Consider the following 16,676-nt stretch of genomic DNA (forward strand, 5'->3'; position numbering starts at 1 on the left):
GTTTTTTAATTGTTAACTGTATATCTTTGTTGTCTTGTTTTAAACTTTTAGTTCATTATTGACAGTTTGTAACTTCATATATAGAGGAATTTGTAAAATGTAATATAATTATGCATTTTTTATGTATGTTACACACACACACACACACACACACACACACACACATATATATATATCTTTTGAAAATTGTGTCATAGCGTGTCCACACCCATACTTAGGTGACACTGCCTCTTCCTTCAGATTGCTTTTTTGTTAAAGAATTATGAAGAGAAATGTTTGAAGGCACCTTGGAGATGAATTGGAAGTTCTGTGGGGCACATTTATCATATTTCAACTCTTTCTTTATGAATTTAGGATTAATGATAGCACCAACAACCCAAATAAAGTTATCATTGCTCCCTGGATGCAATTGGGTTTACACCAGCATTGTATGATAAGACTCTCAATTAATCTAAGAAAGAAGAGCGACTTTACCATCTAGCCACAATGTTTGACACTAACAGTGCTGGAACTGTAAACAGCAGAAGACAAAAATGTCAATTACTCTATCTGATGACAGAAACTTATGAACTTTGCTGGTGAGTCAATCACATGTACAGTTGATATCATCGGTTCTCCATTGTTAGCTTGAAATGAATTCATAAAACCTTGTTAAAAAATAAGAAATTCTAGAAAAAAATACATATGGGAGAATGCTATTATATTAATTATAAAGAAGATTGCTCATGGCATCAAATTCCAGTCATAAGATGTTTTTAATATTGATAGATGGTAAGTTACATGTAACTGCACCGGTCAACAGTGAATTTTTCTTTTACTCTTTAGTTTCCTGAGGCAGTCAAGTAATGACATCAACACTTGAGACCATTATTTTTGGACTGCTATTGTCAATGCTCTTACTATGATAAAATGAAAAAGTTCATTTTGAATCAATGATACAACCTTTTGTGGTTGCACATTGACAATTAGAGGATAAAGATATTCACAGAAAGTTTGAAGAATAATTTGGTATTCTGAAAGTAATGCTTCAGTATCTTACATAATTGCATTTTGCAAGAGTACGTACCTAATAAAATTTACAGAAAAGTGATACTGTTATTGCATAGTGAACTGAATTTTATCATAGTGGAAGCCATAGAGTTATTTCCATTAGTATAGATATACTATCTCAAAAAAATTTAAATGCATCAACAGTTTGCATAATGAGTTGTTATCTGGAAAGATCTGAACTTTGTCTATGCTTTGGGCCTTTGAGAGAATGTCTGCTGATTGATAGGATTTTGGTACTATAGGGAAAGGTAAGGGTGCTAACGTGGAGCTCCTAATAGTGCCTCTATAGGCAATATTTTAGAAATTATAGTTAATTGCTTTACTGGATAAGTTTTCAGTGCTGTCACACAGACACTTCACTTAGCATGTGTATCACAACATGACAGTATGACACTCGAACGCTCTAGGATACTTCATGGGTGGTTAAACCAGTTTCGCACACAGTCAACATTGTGCCATTAAATTTATCAATTGCCTTTTACAATCTTATTTACTTATTTTGAATTTACTTGAGTTCTTTTTCTTTGGAAATTTGTCATTAGTATATTACATTTCAATTTCAACTTAGTTTCATTAGTTGATGTTCATAATTATGGTGATTTAGGGTTATTGTATATGCACATACATAAATCAATGTATCTACGGGTCTGTCCCCATCCTGATCTTTGAGAATATTGGATTCTACCAAGCTTATCCACATCATGTCCTATTCCTGAAAACGTATACATGTGATATGCTTCAATGAGAATTGTTCTTTTATCCCTAGGTTTGGTCTTCCAAATTGCGGACATCTTATCATGATTCAGTAATGTCTGCAGTGAGAGTAGTTCTTTTATCCCTAGGTTAGGACTTGGACTTCTACATTATTAATATTTTATCACGACTCCATAAACATAGCAAAAATGACTTCTGAATCCTTTATGCTCTTGCTCAAAATTTTATCAATTTGGAACTAACATGTTTTTGACGGGTTTTATGGTTTTCTGTAACTGTATTTGGAACTTTGATATGACTGTGGGAATGTGAGTTCTTTTTCCTTTTCTTATGTTGTGGTTTTGCATCAATTCAGGAAGGCAAAGCCCTTAAACTTTTAGCTACTGCTGCACGTCTTGATATTGAAGATTTTCTTCAAAAGAAAGTCTATCTTGAGGTACTGTCTTTTTTCCTTCTTTCATTTCATGGATGTGCTTTTCCTTATGACCTCTGTTTCTTGTCTTGTTTTTGCTAGGTTTACTTTGATACTGATGTGTTTTTCTAATAAAATTAGAGGTTTTATCATTTTATTTTTTAATATAGTAGTGTGTAATGAACACTGATATAAAAGTTAAATATTTTGAAATAAATCCACCAAATCCACAAACAAGATTCATAAAGATCTTGAAATAAAGAAATCCAAATCATTCACACTGTAACTTTCCAAAATCCCTAACTTATAATCTTTTAGGAGAAATTTAAATGCTTTGCAATCAATCATTTTTCAGAGTTTAAAATGACAGTTCAGCGGAAAAATAGTGTTTGAAATAATAAGTCAATGGATCTTGGGCGCATTACAGGCAAACATTTCTATACACATTGGATTTGTATATCTGTATAAGCATTGAACCACAGATTCAAAACAAAGTTTTTGATAATTAAAGTTTATACAAAAGAGGAATTTCAAAAGAAACCCTTATGCAAAATTTCAAAATGTGCTCAAGAATGAAACGTCAGAAAGTGTGGGATCTTGATATCATCACGTCATCACGCTATCACTTATCGTACCGATCTAATCATCACCTGTACCGAATAAAATGGGTTAGACTTATAAAAATCTGGTAGGTGCATAGATATCAAAATTTAGAACAAGACTAACATATGCGTTGTTCCTTTCATGATGTGTAGTTTAAAATAAGTAAAATGAGCATTAAAATCTTGTTTCAATATTAATTGTCCTGAGGGTACGCATAGGAGAAACGTAGAAACAACTGAGACTGCCCGGGGGTTTGTTATTCTATGTATTTTGATACCTCGAATAACTAGCTGAGTCAGCTCCTAATGTAACGACCCCAACTCATACCCGTGAAAAAGTGACAATTTTTTTTAACAAGTGCGGAAACATTTCTAGAAACCCGGGGCCTTTACAGTTAAATACAACCACCACTACAAGGGATCTTATACTCATCTTTCAAACCAAACTAAACTTTATTTATTCAAATGCATAGAGTCTGAGACATAAGCAAATAAAATATAAATAAAGCAAAAAGAAGAGCCACGCTGTTCAAAAGAATTTGTCAAGCAATCGTGTAGTCCCTTCTTAGCTCCTCTTAAAAGCAAGTCGCCTCACTGGGCATCTGAGGCTGCGAAAAACACAAAAGTAGGGGTGTCAGAATCCAAAGAATTCTGTGTACGAATCCCTCTAATTAAACAAATAAGTAAAGAGAACATAAATAAGATTCATGCAATATTTTAGAGGGATACAATTATGACAAATTCATAACTCAATTAACTATTTATGCAATAGAGAACAATTGCAAAGCAAAAGAGAACAATTACTATCAATAGAGACCACAATTTAAGCATTAAAGACATTTTACATGCATTAGGGAACAAACATCATGCATTCACTAATACATCAAAATTAAGGAAATAAGTAAATATGCATGATTTAACACATAGCAAAAATATGCATGATTTCAGTGCAATGTATAAATAAATTATTATCTTTTATCAGAGTTTTCTTTTCATATGCATGTCCTTATTAAATGCATACAATTTAAGTTCCTCTTTTTAATTACCGTTGCCCGCGGATACTCCAAACAGGTAAGAATTTTCGAGGTTAAGTAGGGTTCCCAGGGTAACATAAATTACTTTCTTTTATCTTGTTATTAATTCATCTCTTTTACATTTGCAAATCAGCATGCATAATTAATTTACATAAGCTTGCAAATCAACATGCCAAGCTCTTCACGAGACTACAACCCGTGGCATCATGGAACAGTACAATAGGAACAATAACATCACATTTGATTTTTTTGCAATGCATAAGTCAACTAAAGAAAGAGCAACACATGCTCAAGGCTCACACAACCCAGAATGATTCATTTGATCATCAATGCATTCATAAGCAAAAATCATCATTCACATGCCAATATGCATTCCTTTCACATGCTTTTCAATTGCACACTTATGTATGCAAAACCCTTTTGAGATGTGTATGAAACAATAATATTCACATGTATGTGCATCAACTTACATGATCACGTCAAGTGAACGCTTCCATTAAGTTCACATATCAATGTCAGATGCATGCTTTCGTACACGTATTCATCTCCAATGCAAGTTTTCATACATGAATCATTTCAACTTAAGCGTGATGACACTCATGCAAACGCGTATATACAACACTTTAATTTTCCGGAGTCGCACATGCTCAATACATGAATAAGAAAAGAAAATCTAACATTAGAGTTCATGTGCACACATAGGAAACCAACCATGAGCATGCGAATATCTACTTCTCGCATGCACATAGTCTAATTACCCATAAAGGATCAAATTTTGGAATCTTAGTGCATTTAACTAAACCCTCAATAACACGGTGCACCAATTCAAGCATGTACTAAACTGTGCAAATCAGCCACATGGGCCATTTCATGATCATAGATAACATGGCTGATATCCAAAATTTATAAGCACCATTTAACATTCCAATTTAATAATGAGAGCACAATTTTTTCATTCTTCTGTATTAAATTTATGTCTTTATTTTTTTTCTCTTCAAGATAAGAACCTGCACAGCCGAGCCACTCGGCTGGGTTACCAGGCTGCCAACCAGCACCAGGTTGGGTCTTGTCTAGTCCGATTAGACCCCAGTCGAACCATGGTGGGGCCTGGCAAGTCAAGCCAGCCAGCCCACCAAGTGCTTACATACGTTTTTTTTTTGAATAACCTGTCCAGGTGGATTTGGGCCCGGATTCGACCCGGGTGATAAGTCGGTTGCGTGCTTATAAAAGCACACAACGACAAAGGGGGGAGGTTTCTCGAAACCCCCCTTCCCCTCTGCTCTCTCGTTCTCACTCTTGCCCCTTCTCTCTCCTCACCGCCTCTCACCCTCCAAGCAAGCGCCAACGACCGAAGCCGCCGACCACCACCTTCTCCCTCTTCTCTTCTGCGATCGACGAGCCAGCCTGGAGACCCCTGTCAACCCGTCGCCACCTGTGACCTTCCGTCCGACCGTCGACAGCCTCAGAGCTCCTCCGACAACCTCAACCACCAGCGACAGCATCGCCAACCTCCCTGCTGTCCCCCTCTCTCGTCCGACCTTGGTACCGACAGCTTCTCCATCGGCACTCCTCGTCCGACGTCGCATCTCGCTGGAATCCCAACGTCGGGTTCCCAGGTACCCCCCACTCTCCTTTTTCTTTTCTCCCCTCTCTAATTTTGCTGGAGGCGCCGGCAGGAGGTCGTCGACCTCCTGCCTCCCCTTTTCCCCCCATTTGAACTTAAAGTTCAAAAAACTGTTGGGCATGGATTTGGATCTGGATTCGGGTCCAAGATCCAAATTCATCTAAAAAATACAAATGGGTCTTGAGTTGGATCCAATCCAGATTAATATGGGTCTTGGATAGAGTCCAAATCCATATTAATTTGGATCAAATCCATCAGATCCGGTCTGATCCAAATCTGAATCGACAAACTGCTCAATTTTTGAAAAAATGTAATTTTTGGGCCAAAAGTAGCCCAAATCAAGGAAAATAAAATATCGTTACGCTCAAAATTTTGAGACGCATCCAACAATATATAACTCGAATTTCGCTTTCGAAATTTGCCAGAAAATATCCTAAATTTTGCTTGAATTTAAAGGTCGAACATAAAACTTTTTATCAACTTTTAATTGGCTCATTTAGGCCTTGACAATGAGACTTGGGCCAAGCCCAGACTCCAAAGCATCGGCCTTTAGTCAAATTTTTTAAAATCTCAAAATGACCAAGTGTGAAAATACGCGATATTACAAGGAGAGGTCTGTTTTATCAAATTCAGATATGGGTTGGTTTAGAAAATACATTTTTCAAATTTGACCGGCCTCTATTTTGGGGTTTTTTGGTAATGCCCCAAAATCCCAGACTTGTAACTTTTAGGAAAAATTTGAAAAAGTCTTGTAATCCTTCCTTTTTTTTAGAGTTTTAAAATAACAGTTCAACGGAAAATGATATTTGAAATAACAAGCCGACGGACCTTAGGCGCATTATGGTGAACCTTCCTTTACGCAACGGATTTGCATCTCTGTACAAACATTAAAACCATATAGATTAAAAAATTAGGTTTTTGATAATTTAGAGTTCATACAAAAGCGAAATTTCTTGAGGAAACCCTTATACAAAATTTACAAAAGGGACATGTTTTAGGAATAAAATGCCAGAAAAACAGTGGGATCTTGATGTCATTTTATCATCGCTCCATCGCCTGCCATTCTGATGTAATCATCACCTGTACCCATGAAATGAGTCAGATTGATGAAAATCTGGTAGGTGCATAAATATAACAATTTAGAACAAAACTAACACATGCATTGTTCCATTCGTGATATGCAATTTGATATAAGTAAAATGAACATGATAACTTTGTTTCGATATTAACTGTCCTTAGGGTACGCACAGGAGAAACGTAAAAACAACTAAGACTGCTCGGGGGTTTGTTATTCTCTGTATTTTGATACTCCGGAGAGCTAGTTGAGTAAGTTCCAAAAGGGACGACCAATGACCGAGAGAGAATTCCCCAGAGGCATTCGTGGCAAGGGATGCATCCAACTTCTGCAGAAGTCCATGAAGTCTATCACCTAGGATAATATTCGATAGCCCCGTCCTTTGACTCCAATGATCGGGGATACCGAGTCAATTGCTACTCGAGGAGCGTAGTTGTTAACAACTTATCCATCAAAGTTTTTGTACCATCCCATCCTTTCTCTTAACGGAAACAAATAGACGACTGCGTATGTCAGGTTCTATTTTAACTGACTACCCATTCTACATGCTCTGGTCTTTCAAACCAGCTCGAGCATCTTGCCTGTGAAGGTGATCATCACCATTTATGTGATTTTTTTTATCATTGTGCATTTGCACGCGACGAGGTTACCATAAAACTTTCATCCAATCATTGTAGTACTAACATGCCGCGCATGTCTGATAGCACCGCTACGATGAAAGGGGTTCAGTTTCTTAAAAAGAAACCCCAACTTTGTTTAAAAAATCTCAACGTTCCGTACTCTAGGTCAGGGATATTCGAGTCATTTTTGGATATTAGAACAAAAGACCGTATGTATCTCTTAGGGCTACGCAGGGTTGAGGGAAAGACTTGGTTACGAATAAGCAACCACTAGATATTCGTCTTCGCTTTTTGAAACAACGAATATTACAAACATTGGAATCTCACATGAAATTTTCTTTTTCTTTAAGTCTTGGTGAGCATGCACAAATCTGCGTATTTAAAAGCAAGCGTAATGCAAGGAAGGCAGGAGTACGCAAAACTGCGTACCTTACAAACTAAGTTATATATATATATATATAATACATATATATCAAAACATAGGCTTGTGTACATTACAGCGCAACTACAATATAAATGACATAAAGCAAGACTCAATGTGCGAAACTACACATCGAGCTAAATAAACTGCGTAAGCGATGCACGATGTATGCAACTGTGCATTGACTAAATAAATTATGTAAGCAGTAGTCTGTGCACGTAACAGCGCAGCGGCGAGTAAATGACATAAAGCAAGATTCGATGTGCAAAATCACATATCGAGCTAAATAAACAGCGTAAGCGATGCACAATTTACGAAATCGTATATCGGCTAAATAAATGGCGTAAGCAATAGCCCATACACGTAACAACGCGGCGACAAAGTAAATAACATAAATTTTAAATGAACAAGAATACACAAAACTGCGTCCTTGAGTTAAAAGCATATATATATATATATGTGTGTGTGTGTGTGTGTGTGTGTGTGTGTGTGTGTGTGTGTTAGAGGCGTTCTACCATTGTCCTTGTATGCAACTTTCTCTTACCTCAAAGATGGTCGGATTCGTTGATGATTTCGAGTGTAGGTTATCAAGGGCACGTGCCTTGGTGCACATGCTGCATCCGTTGTGTCGATGGGGTGCGCTAAAAGGTATTTTTATCATGCAGCGAAAGAACGATAAAACAAGTTTTAATTTAATAGAATAAGCGATGCTTGTGTCGCAGGGGTTGAACCCGAACCCAGTTCAAGCCGACCGGACTGAGCCGAACTTGGTTCAAGAGGCGCGACAGGGGCTGCCCCTGTCGGGGCTCAGCTCGGCCAAGCGGGGAGGGGGTTGTGCTCGGCGGTTAGGCCGAGTCGAGCCTGACCCCAAACCTGGACAGGACCGAGCCTAGGCTCGGTCCTACAATTGAGAGGACCGGGCTGCGCTCGGTTTAAACCGAGCCCAGCTCGTTGTCATGCCTCAGCTCCAACATCCTGCTGCAGCTGAAGGAAACAAGGGAACGAGAGAGGGTAGGTGGGCCGTTCCACCTGCCTGCGGTAAAAGGAATAGGAGAGGGTAGGAGGGCTGACACCCTCCTGCTGGCCACCGACGAGAGAGCAGGAGGGCCGACACTCTCTTGCTGCTGTCAAAAGAGAGACGATAGAGGGCAGGAGGGCCGACATCCTCCTGCCATGCCTTAATAGGGAGGCGAGCGAGAAGGTAAGGGGGGGGGGGGTGGGTGCGGCGGAAGAGAAGAGGGCAGGAGGGGGCTACGCCCCTGCCTGCTAACTAAGTAGAGGAGGGGTGTCGCCCCTGCCTGCTAACAGCGAAGAGGAAGCGACAGGAGGAGCGTGCCTTTGCCTGCCAACAAAGAAGAGGAGAGGGCAGGAGGGGCTCCCATCATCGACCTTCACCCCATCATCGGGCTTCTCTTCCTTCTTCTTCCCTCAGATCCATTTCTTTTACCTCAGCACATTCTTCTTCTTCTTCACGCTTCATTTCCTCCTTTCCCCTTTTCTCTTCTGCTTCTCCTTCTCCCTTCTTCCTCCTCCTCTCGGATCTTCCCTAATCGAACAAAGGAAATTCAACTTCCAGTAACGGCCACGATCAATCAACCCTCCAGCAATCCAAGCTGAAGTGCTATCAAAACCCCTGCAACAATCAGGTGAGTAGCCTTCCTTCTCTCTTCTTTTGGATTCTCTGCAAAATGTTATCCCTCTGCTTATCGTCTGAATCTCTTTTCTTTCATTTTCATTTTATTTTATTTTAGTTTACAGCACGAAGGATGGAATCGTCCTGCATATAGCAGGATCGACCCACTAGGTGCAATATCGATAGGAATCTTAGGATTCCAACAATTTTTTTTCTGGTTACAAATTTTCTTTAGTTTTCAATTTCTTGTTTTCATTGTACATCGTCATCTCGATCTTATTTTCTTTGAATTCCCCGAACCTCCTTGTTTTCTTTATTTGTTTTGAGTTTTGAGTTTCTTTGCATAGTTTAAATAACATGCCTCACGTATGATACCGGTCTGCCTATAGCAGTCTCGGCTCATACAGAGCGACATTAATGGAATTGTATATTCCCAACATATTTAATTTTTTTCTGTATTTCACATTTTGTTACATTCGAATCCATGGTGGACGCTATTTCAGATTTCCTCTCATTATTTCAATTCATTGTTTGTATCAGAATTTAGTTCCATTTCTTTCTTCCTTTTTTTCTCTTCAATCAGCTTACACTTTGATACTTTGCTTCCTGTGTACATTTTGTTTTGGGGGCTTGATCTGCTGATGTTTTCTTGTTACTCTCCCATCCACTTCATCTACCTTTATTTTTCCTTTTCATTATATTTTGAACCCGTGCATCTCAGGCCGATTCAACATTTCATCTAGATCTTGTATATGGTCGCAATATATCGTTTGCATCAAACCGATATCCAGCAACACATTCATACCTATTTCATCTCTCTGTTCATCGTGTATATAATATTGTATCTTCGTTTTTTTTTATGCTTAGATTTGTTCTTTAGACTGTGGATAGATCTTATTAATTTTCATTTATGCATTCTCTGTACCCATCCCATTCTTGTTTTGCATATTTGCAGCACACTCCCTGTTCTACATTCATTTTTTTTGCCGCATTATACCTAGATTTGAATTAATGTATGCTGCGTATCCAGCCATTTTGCTTGAACCTGGGATATTACATACTACGACATACATGAACCCCTCATCTCATTACATGTCCTGTTTAGCATCCACACATCCCAGCTTGATGTTGTATGTTGTAAAGCGTTTCTTTAAGGCTTTGAGATAAATTGATTTTGTTTCATTTTTTTACTTAGATTTAGAGATGTGGGGAAATAATAGAGACCCAACAAGGAGACAACAAATTAATTGATGGAGGAAAGTATCTATTGTTGTAATATCGCGTATTTTCACACTTAGTCATTTTGAGATTTTTCGAAAATTTGGCTAAGTATAAAAGAAAAATCTGTAAAATCTCGATTTTAGGCCGATGCTTTTGAGTCTGGGCTTGGCCCAGGTCTCATTGTCAAGGCATAAACAAGCCACTTAAAACGTGAGAAGGAGTTTTATTTTCAACCTTTAAATTCAAGCGAAATTTGGGTTATTTTTGGGCAAATTTTGGAAGCGAAATTCAAGTTATATATCGTTGAATGCGTTTCAAAATTCTGAGCGTAACGATATTTTATTTTCTTGGATTCGGGCTACGGTTGGCCCAAAAATCGTGTTTTTTAAAAAAGGAGCAGTTTGTCGATTCAAATCCGAATTTGGATCCGAATGGATCCAATGGATTTGATCCAAATTAATATGGATTTGGACTCTATCCAAGACCCATATTAATCTGTATTTGATCCAGCCTTAGACCCATTTGGATTTTTGGAGATGGATTTGGATCTCTGGATCCAAATCCATGCCCAACAAATTTCCAACTTTAAATTCATTAGATACCTTTAAATTGAAGTTAATTAATGTTAAGAAGTCTCCCAAGTTAATATGGCAACTTTTGGAAGCCTCTAAATATTTATTATTTAATATTTAATAATTAATTAATTTTATTTAATTCTGAAATGTTATTTTGATATTTTTTTAGGATTCTTAGTAGAGTCCTTAAACCCACATAGAAGGATCTAAGAAGTTTTGAGAAATTTAGAGTCCAAATGAATTAAAAATTTGAAAACTCAACTTTAGAATGTCAAAAATTTTGAAACTCTCAAGAGAGAAGAGAGTCCCATATGGGGATGTACTCTCTTCTCCAGCCCATTTAGAAGGGGCTGGAGAAGGGGGGGGGGGTGGTCACCCCTATAGTCTATACAAAGTACAAAAAAAAATGTCAACTCAATAGGGAGAAAAAAAGATAGAAAAGAGAGGAAAAGAGGAAGAAGAAAAAGACTTCTTCTCTAACCGTCCGACGTTTTTTACCATTGTTTTCTTGTTCTCTTTCGATCTACAATCAAGGTACGAGTCTTTCTCTTGAATCGAATGAGAAAAAGAGAATGGATTTGTATTCCATGCAATATTTTAGCAAAAATCTTTGGAAAAAGAGTAAATCTGAATATTTATTCAAATATGGGTTCTATGTTTTTCTTTTCGGGGTTTATTTAAAAAAAAATGCTTGTATTTGTGGATCCCTAAATCGGGACAGATTTGTCATGTTTATAACATGCACAAATCTGGTCCAGGTTTAGTGCATGTACAATTTTGGTAATGGGATGCAAAAATAAGTAGTTACATGTATTCTTGTAATTTGATTTGTTGATAGATGCGTGCCTAATCTGAAAATCTGTAAAATTATGTTTGCTTGTTGTGAATCATAAATAACTGAATGGATATATGCATACTCGATATATGAATCCATACAATTGAGATATTAAAGAGAATACATAATTGAGATGCACTTTTTTTGCCATAGAGCATAAGTGTCAGATGGAGCTAGCTTGCCTTTTTGCAAGAGGTATCTCAGCCTTGATCATAGCTAGTTTGTGTTGGACACAATGTTGGGTTTGGCATAGTTAGCTTGTGTTGGACACGTTGTTGGATTTGAACACTTTCTTTCACGTCCCAACATTCTGAACTCACAGAATGCTTCACAAGTGTGGCAATGCAGGGTTAATATAGACATGGTTTTCTTTTGTTTTTTTTCCTTCCCCCGCCCCCCCCCCCCATTTCCTGGCTTAAACAGTACTTGCATATCCTATACCGAGCTGAAGGGTGCTCTCAATAGTCAACAACTCCTACCAGATACAGACTAGATTCATGCTGGATCTTTAATGAAGCTTCTTCAAATTTGGCTCATTTAGGCTCAATTCCTGTTGGAGCTTGAAACATGCTGCCACAAGCTTAGGCTCCATCCACGTGCTCACTTTTTCTTAATATTTTACTGTATAAAATAATGATGCTGACCAACCGTGCTATACGTTACTAGTTGACATTTCTGCAGCGCATAGCACACAACCTATATATCTAAAGTGAAAGAACCTAGTTGAACCACGTAATCCTTGTCTGGGTCTTGCCCAACATTATCGACAACCTCAAAGGAAAAACAAACCAAGGCCAGATGGGTTCACACCCATCCTGGTCGTGAGTCGTGATTGATGAGAACCAGGTTTTCCCTTAGCCTAGTCAAAAAGAAAAAGAAAAAACACAGCATACTCGGCTTTGCAAGCCCATTTGACTCACTTGAATAAGCCTATAAACAAAATATTACTATGCTACGTGACTCACTTGAATAAGTCTGCCAGGCCTGCCGAGCCGCAGGGGCCCAATCGAGTGGGCTCGGCTGGGCAGGTGCTTGCAAAAATAAATAAATAATAATAATACTAAATTTTATTTTTAAAAAACTTTTGGGCCTCATCCGAGCCACAGTCGGCTAGGCCATGGGGCAGTCAGCCCCGAGTTGACTGGGTCAGCTGGGTCACATGTCTTAAATTTTTTTTTTCGGGCTATACCTAATCTATGCACTTAGTGGAAGTTGGAATAAAAGTTTATGTTATATAAATTTTCAGATTTGTGCTTATGAAAATAGATTGGGTTTTATGTGTGCAAAAGAATAATTTTCTTCACAGGCTTGGGCTTGTTAAGTTATGCATAATTAAAGTATTATGGCAAATTTGTTTCATGTGCATGAGCATACTTGAATTGAGGTATTTTTGCATGAAAATGATTGTATGAATGTTCACATGTTTGATCTAAATGATTCATGAATGAAAGCATGTATTTGACATGAATATGTGAATTGAATGAAAGTATGCACTTAAACATGAATGTGTGAACTCATGCATATGCACATGAATATTGTTGTTTCATGCACATCTCTATATTGGCAAACATGATTGTGCATTGAAAGACATGTGGAATGAATGCATAATGACATGTGATTCATGATTTTTGCGTATGAATACATCGATGATCAAATAATGGATCATCGTGGGCCGTGTGAGCCTTGAGCGTGCATCGCTCCTTGTTTAATTGCTTGTGCATGACAAAAATCAAATATGATATTATTGTTCTAATTGCACTATTCTATGTTTCCACGGGCTGTGGTCTCGTGAAGAACTGCACATGTTGATTTGCGAGCTTGTGTTATTAATTCTGCATGCTGAATTGCAAATTAAAAAAAAATGAATTAATAACAAGATAAAAGAAATTAAAAGAACAGTGTAATCTATGTTTCCTTGACGTCCCTTCTATAGTATGAGAATTTTGGACATTACGGTTTTGGGGAACCGTGAGGATACTAAAACTTCGTGTGCGTTGTTGTTGCCCCTGAACCCGATATTGAGGTTCTTCTCCTGACCACAGTTTTAGAGAAAATCTGTCACTTTACTAGAAGGTGGTGTGTAGACACAACTGTTGTTTTGGTATACCAAGAAAGTGACACTTATTGATTGAGATGTCCTTGGTGTCTAGACATTAGATTTGGATGTCTAATGTTCCAAAGGCTGTTTCGGTCTAGGGCTAAGTTTGTAACTCAGTAATAAAATATAACTTGTGTGCTAAGTTACCCTGGAGATCTAACTTGACCTCAGAAAATTTTACCCATTTGGAGTATCTGCGTGCAACGGTAATAAAAAGAGGAACTTAAATTATGTGCATTTAATAGGGATATGTGTAACGACCTCAATCCATACCCTTTTTAAAATGCAGAATATATTTTTTTTTAAGAGTTGCGGAAACCTTCCCAGAGATCTGGGGTCCTCACAGTTCCACTTTCCATTGGATAGCCCAACCACCACAAACGAAGTTGCAATCATCATCCATATCAACCATCTAAAATTCTTTTATTAATGAGTAAGAAAATTTCAAAGACAAAGTTTTATTCAACTGAAAATAAAGCGACAACTAGAAAGAAGAAAGAAGAATTTAAGAAAGAGCCACTCTGTTCTCTGTTGAAGCGGTCAGGCTCAAGTATGACTCTCATCCATCCCCAGATGCATGTCCAACTTCACTGTTCACCATAACATGTGAAAAACCAATAAAGTAGGGTGTCAGAACCGAAATTCTGAGCACAACTACTTCTAAAGAAACCAGGTGAGAGAAAGAACATGAATAAGATTTCATGCAATGATTTGAGTGAGTGCAGATGTAAAATATACAACATTCAAATATCCATGACTACCAATAATTGCATATGCTCACCAATCAAGAACAGTAACTCAGTACCATATATCAAGAACTAAATTTCCAAATCTTACAGCATGATTTCAATAAGAAAATCCTATGCTACCACCAACTCATGTCATGATATAGATAATATTTCAAACATGCATAACATAAAAATGCATGATTATGTGCAATGCATGATTTCTTCTATTATTTTTCATTTAAGTCTCATCTTTTCCATATGCATGCCCTATTAAATGCACACATCCTTAAGTTCCTCTTTTTAATTACCGTGGCCCGCGGATACACCAAACATGTACAAACCTCGAGGTCAAGTAGGTTCTCAGGGTAGCTTAACACACAATTTGTATTTTATTACTGGGTTCCAACTTAGCCCTCGACCGATATCAGGAAACAACACCATCTATCGGAACATTAGACCTCCACATCTAATGTCGGGAACACAAGGGACAGCCCACGCCCACAAGTGTCACTTTTTTGGCACCATAAACAACAGCTGTGTCAAACACACCACTCCCGGGTAAAGTGGCGGACTCTCCCTAAAACCGTGGCCAGGAGAAGGAACCTAAATATCGGGTTCAGGAGACCAAATTACAGCACACAGAGTTTTTGTATCCTCACAGTCTCCCCAAGACCGGATATCTAAGATTCTCATACTCCAGATGAGATATCCCAGAATGTATATTACACTGTTCTTATTATATCTTTATTAAAGTTGATTCTTTAAGTTTGCAACACCATATACAAAAGTAAAGTGAAAACCCGCATCCTCCCTTGCGGGGACCCATTCGGGACTCCAGCCTATGTAAACACATAGAACAGTGTAGTAAAGTGTCAAACCATCTTATGTGGTTCAAGTGATGTAGTTAAAAACATATGTGAAAGAAAACCAAACCCACGACTCTCCAGGCCGATGATGGTCCAATTAGGCCATCGGTGCATCCCACAACCAAAATCATAACTTACAATGCATGCAATAATACCAACATAATTAAAAATGCACATTCATTCATACCATTTTAACAATGTGCATGAGCTTCCACAGTCATATGCATGTGTAACCATCCATGTGTAAGTGCTTTCATGTAATCACTTAACACACATGCATTTGTCCATAGTTTCATAAGTATATGAGAATATTTATGCATGATTATACATGCCAATAGACTTCGATCCCATATATGCACATGCACTTGAAACCAAATCATACATGCATGATAATTAAACATGTCCTATAATGTAGATACATGAAACCTTCCATTCATAACATGAGTTATCATCCACACCCATGCACATAAACCGGATCTAGAAATTTATATTTAAGGGATGCACGCATTCCTATCATGTATGCACCTCCACCAACCAATTTTGCAATAACAGAACGATACATTCAAGAGAAGGTATCTTAAATATTCATAATTAGGGAAAAGTAAACGATCGGTGTAACCTAATACAAAAACCAATAGTCAGTATTACTTTAATCAATTGAAGTCAATCCCTACTGTTTCAAGAAAATCAGAGCTGTGAAAGAAATTCATAATGGTGCAATAAAAATCATTTTGACCCAGCCGAATACGAATCCATCGATCATGCTGAAACCGCACGGTCAATGTCATCAATGACTTCCCAAATGTTGCAGATCAGAGATACAAAGATGATCCCAACGACAATGGTGTTGGGATAACACCACTAATAACCCTCAAGCTACAAGATATTAGATTGAGGTGAAACATTCTGTCAATGTGAAAATGAAAAGTACAGTGAAGAAATTCCAATTTCTATCAATAGATTGCCTGACAGAAATAAAATACTAATGAACCCATTCAAGATTCCGTTAATGAATAACCTGAAATATCAGTGCGGATAACCAATACTTCCTTAAATGGATAACTTAGAACACATTACTGAAAACAGTCGAACTTTCAATAAGATCTTGCAACAAACAAAAATTCAGTGAACTAATGATAACAAATGTGCCCTGTTTACATGATATGCC

General features: G+C 37.7%; 1 protein-coding gene across 7 annotated transcripts in view; it reads left to right on the forward strand.

The window, feature by feature from the left end:
• Positions 1-16,676, forward strand: part of LOC149845802 (GTP-binding protein Era-like protein) — an 83,480-nt gene that overhangs the window by 56,697 nt on the left and 10,107 nt on the right. For all 7 annotated transcript variants that reach the window (XM_089996021.1, XM_089996017.1, XM_089996019.1 and 4 more), the window contains exon 8: positions 2,120-2,200. In XM_089996021.1, the coding sequence (XP_089852147.1) occupies positions 2,120-2,200 (81 nt within the window). The remainder of the gene's footprint in view (positions 1-2,119; positions 2,201-16,676) is intronic.

The sequence above is a fragment of the Nuphar pumila genome, chromosome 2 (assembly GCF_984573655.1).
Source record: "Nuphar pumila chromosome 2, dmNupPumi1.hap1.1, whole genome shotgun sequence".
NCBI classification, from domain to species: Eukaryota; Viridiplantae; Streptophyta; class Magnoliopsida; order Nymphaeales; family Nymphaeaceae; genus Nuphar; species Nuphar pumila.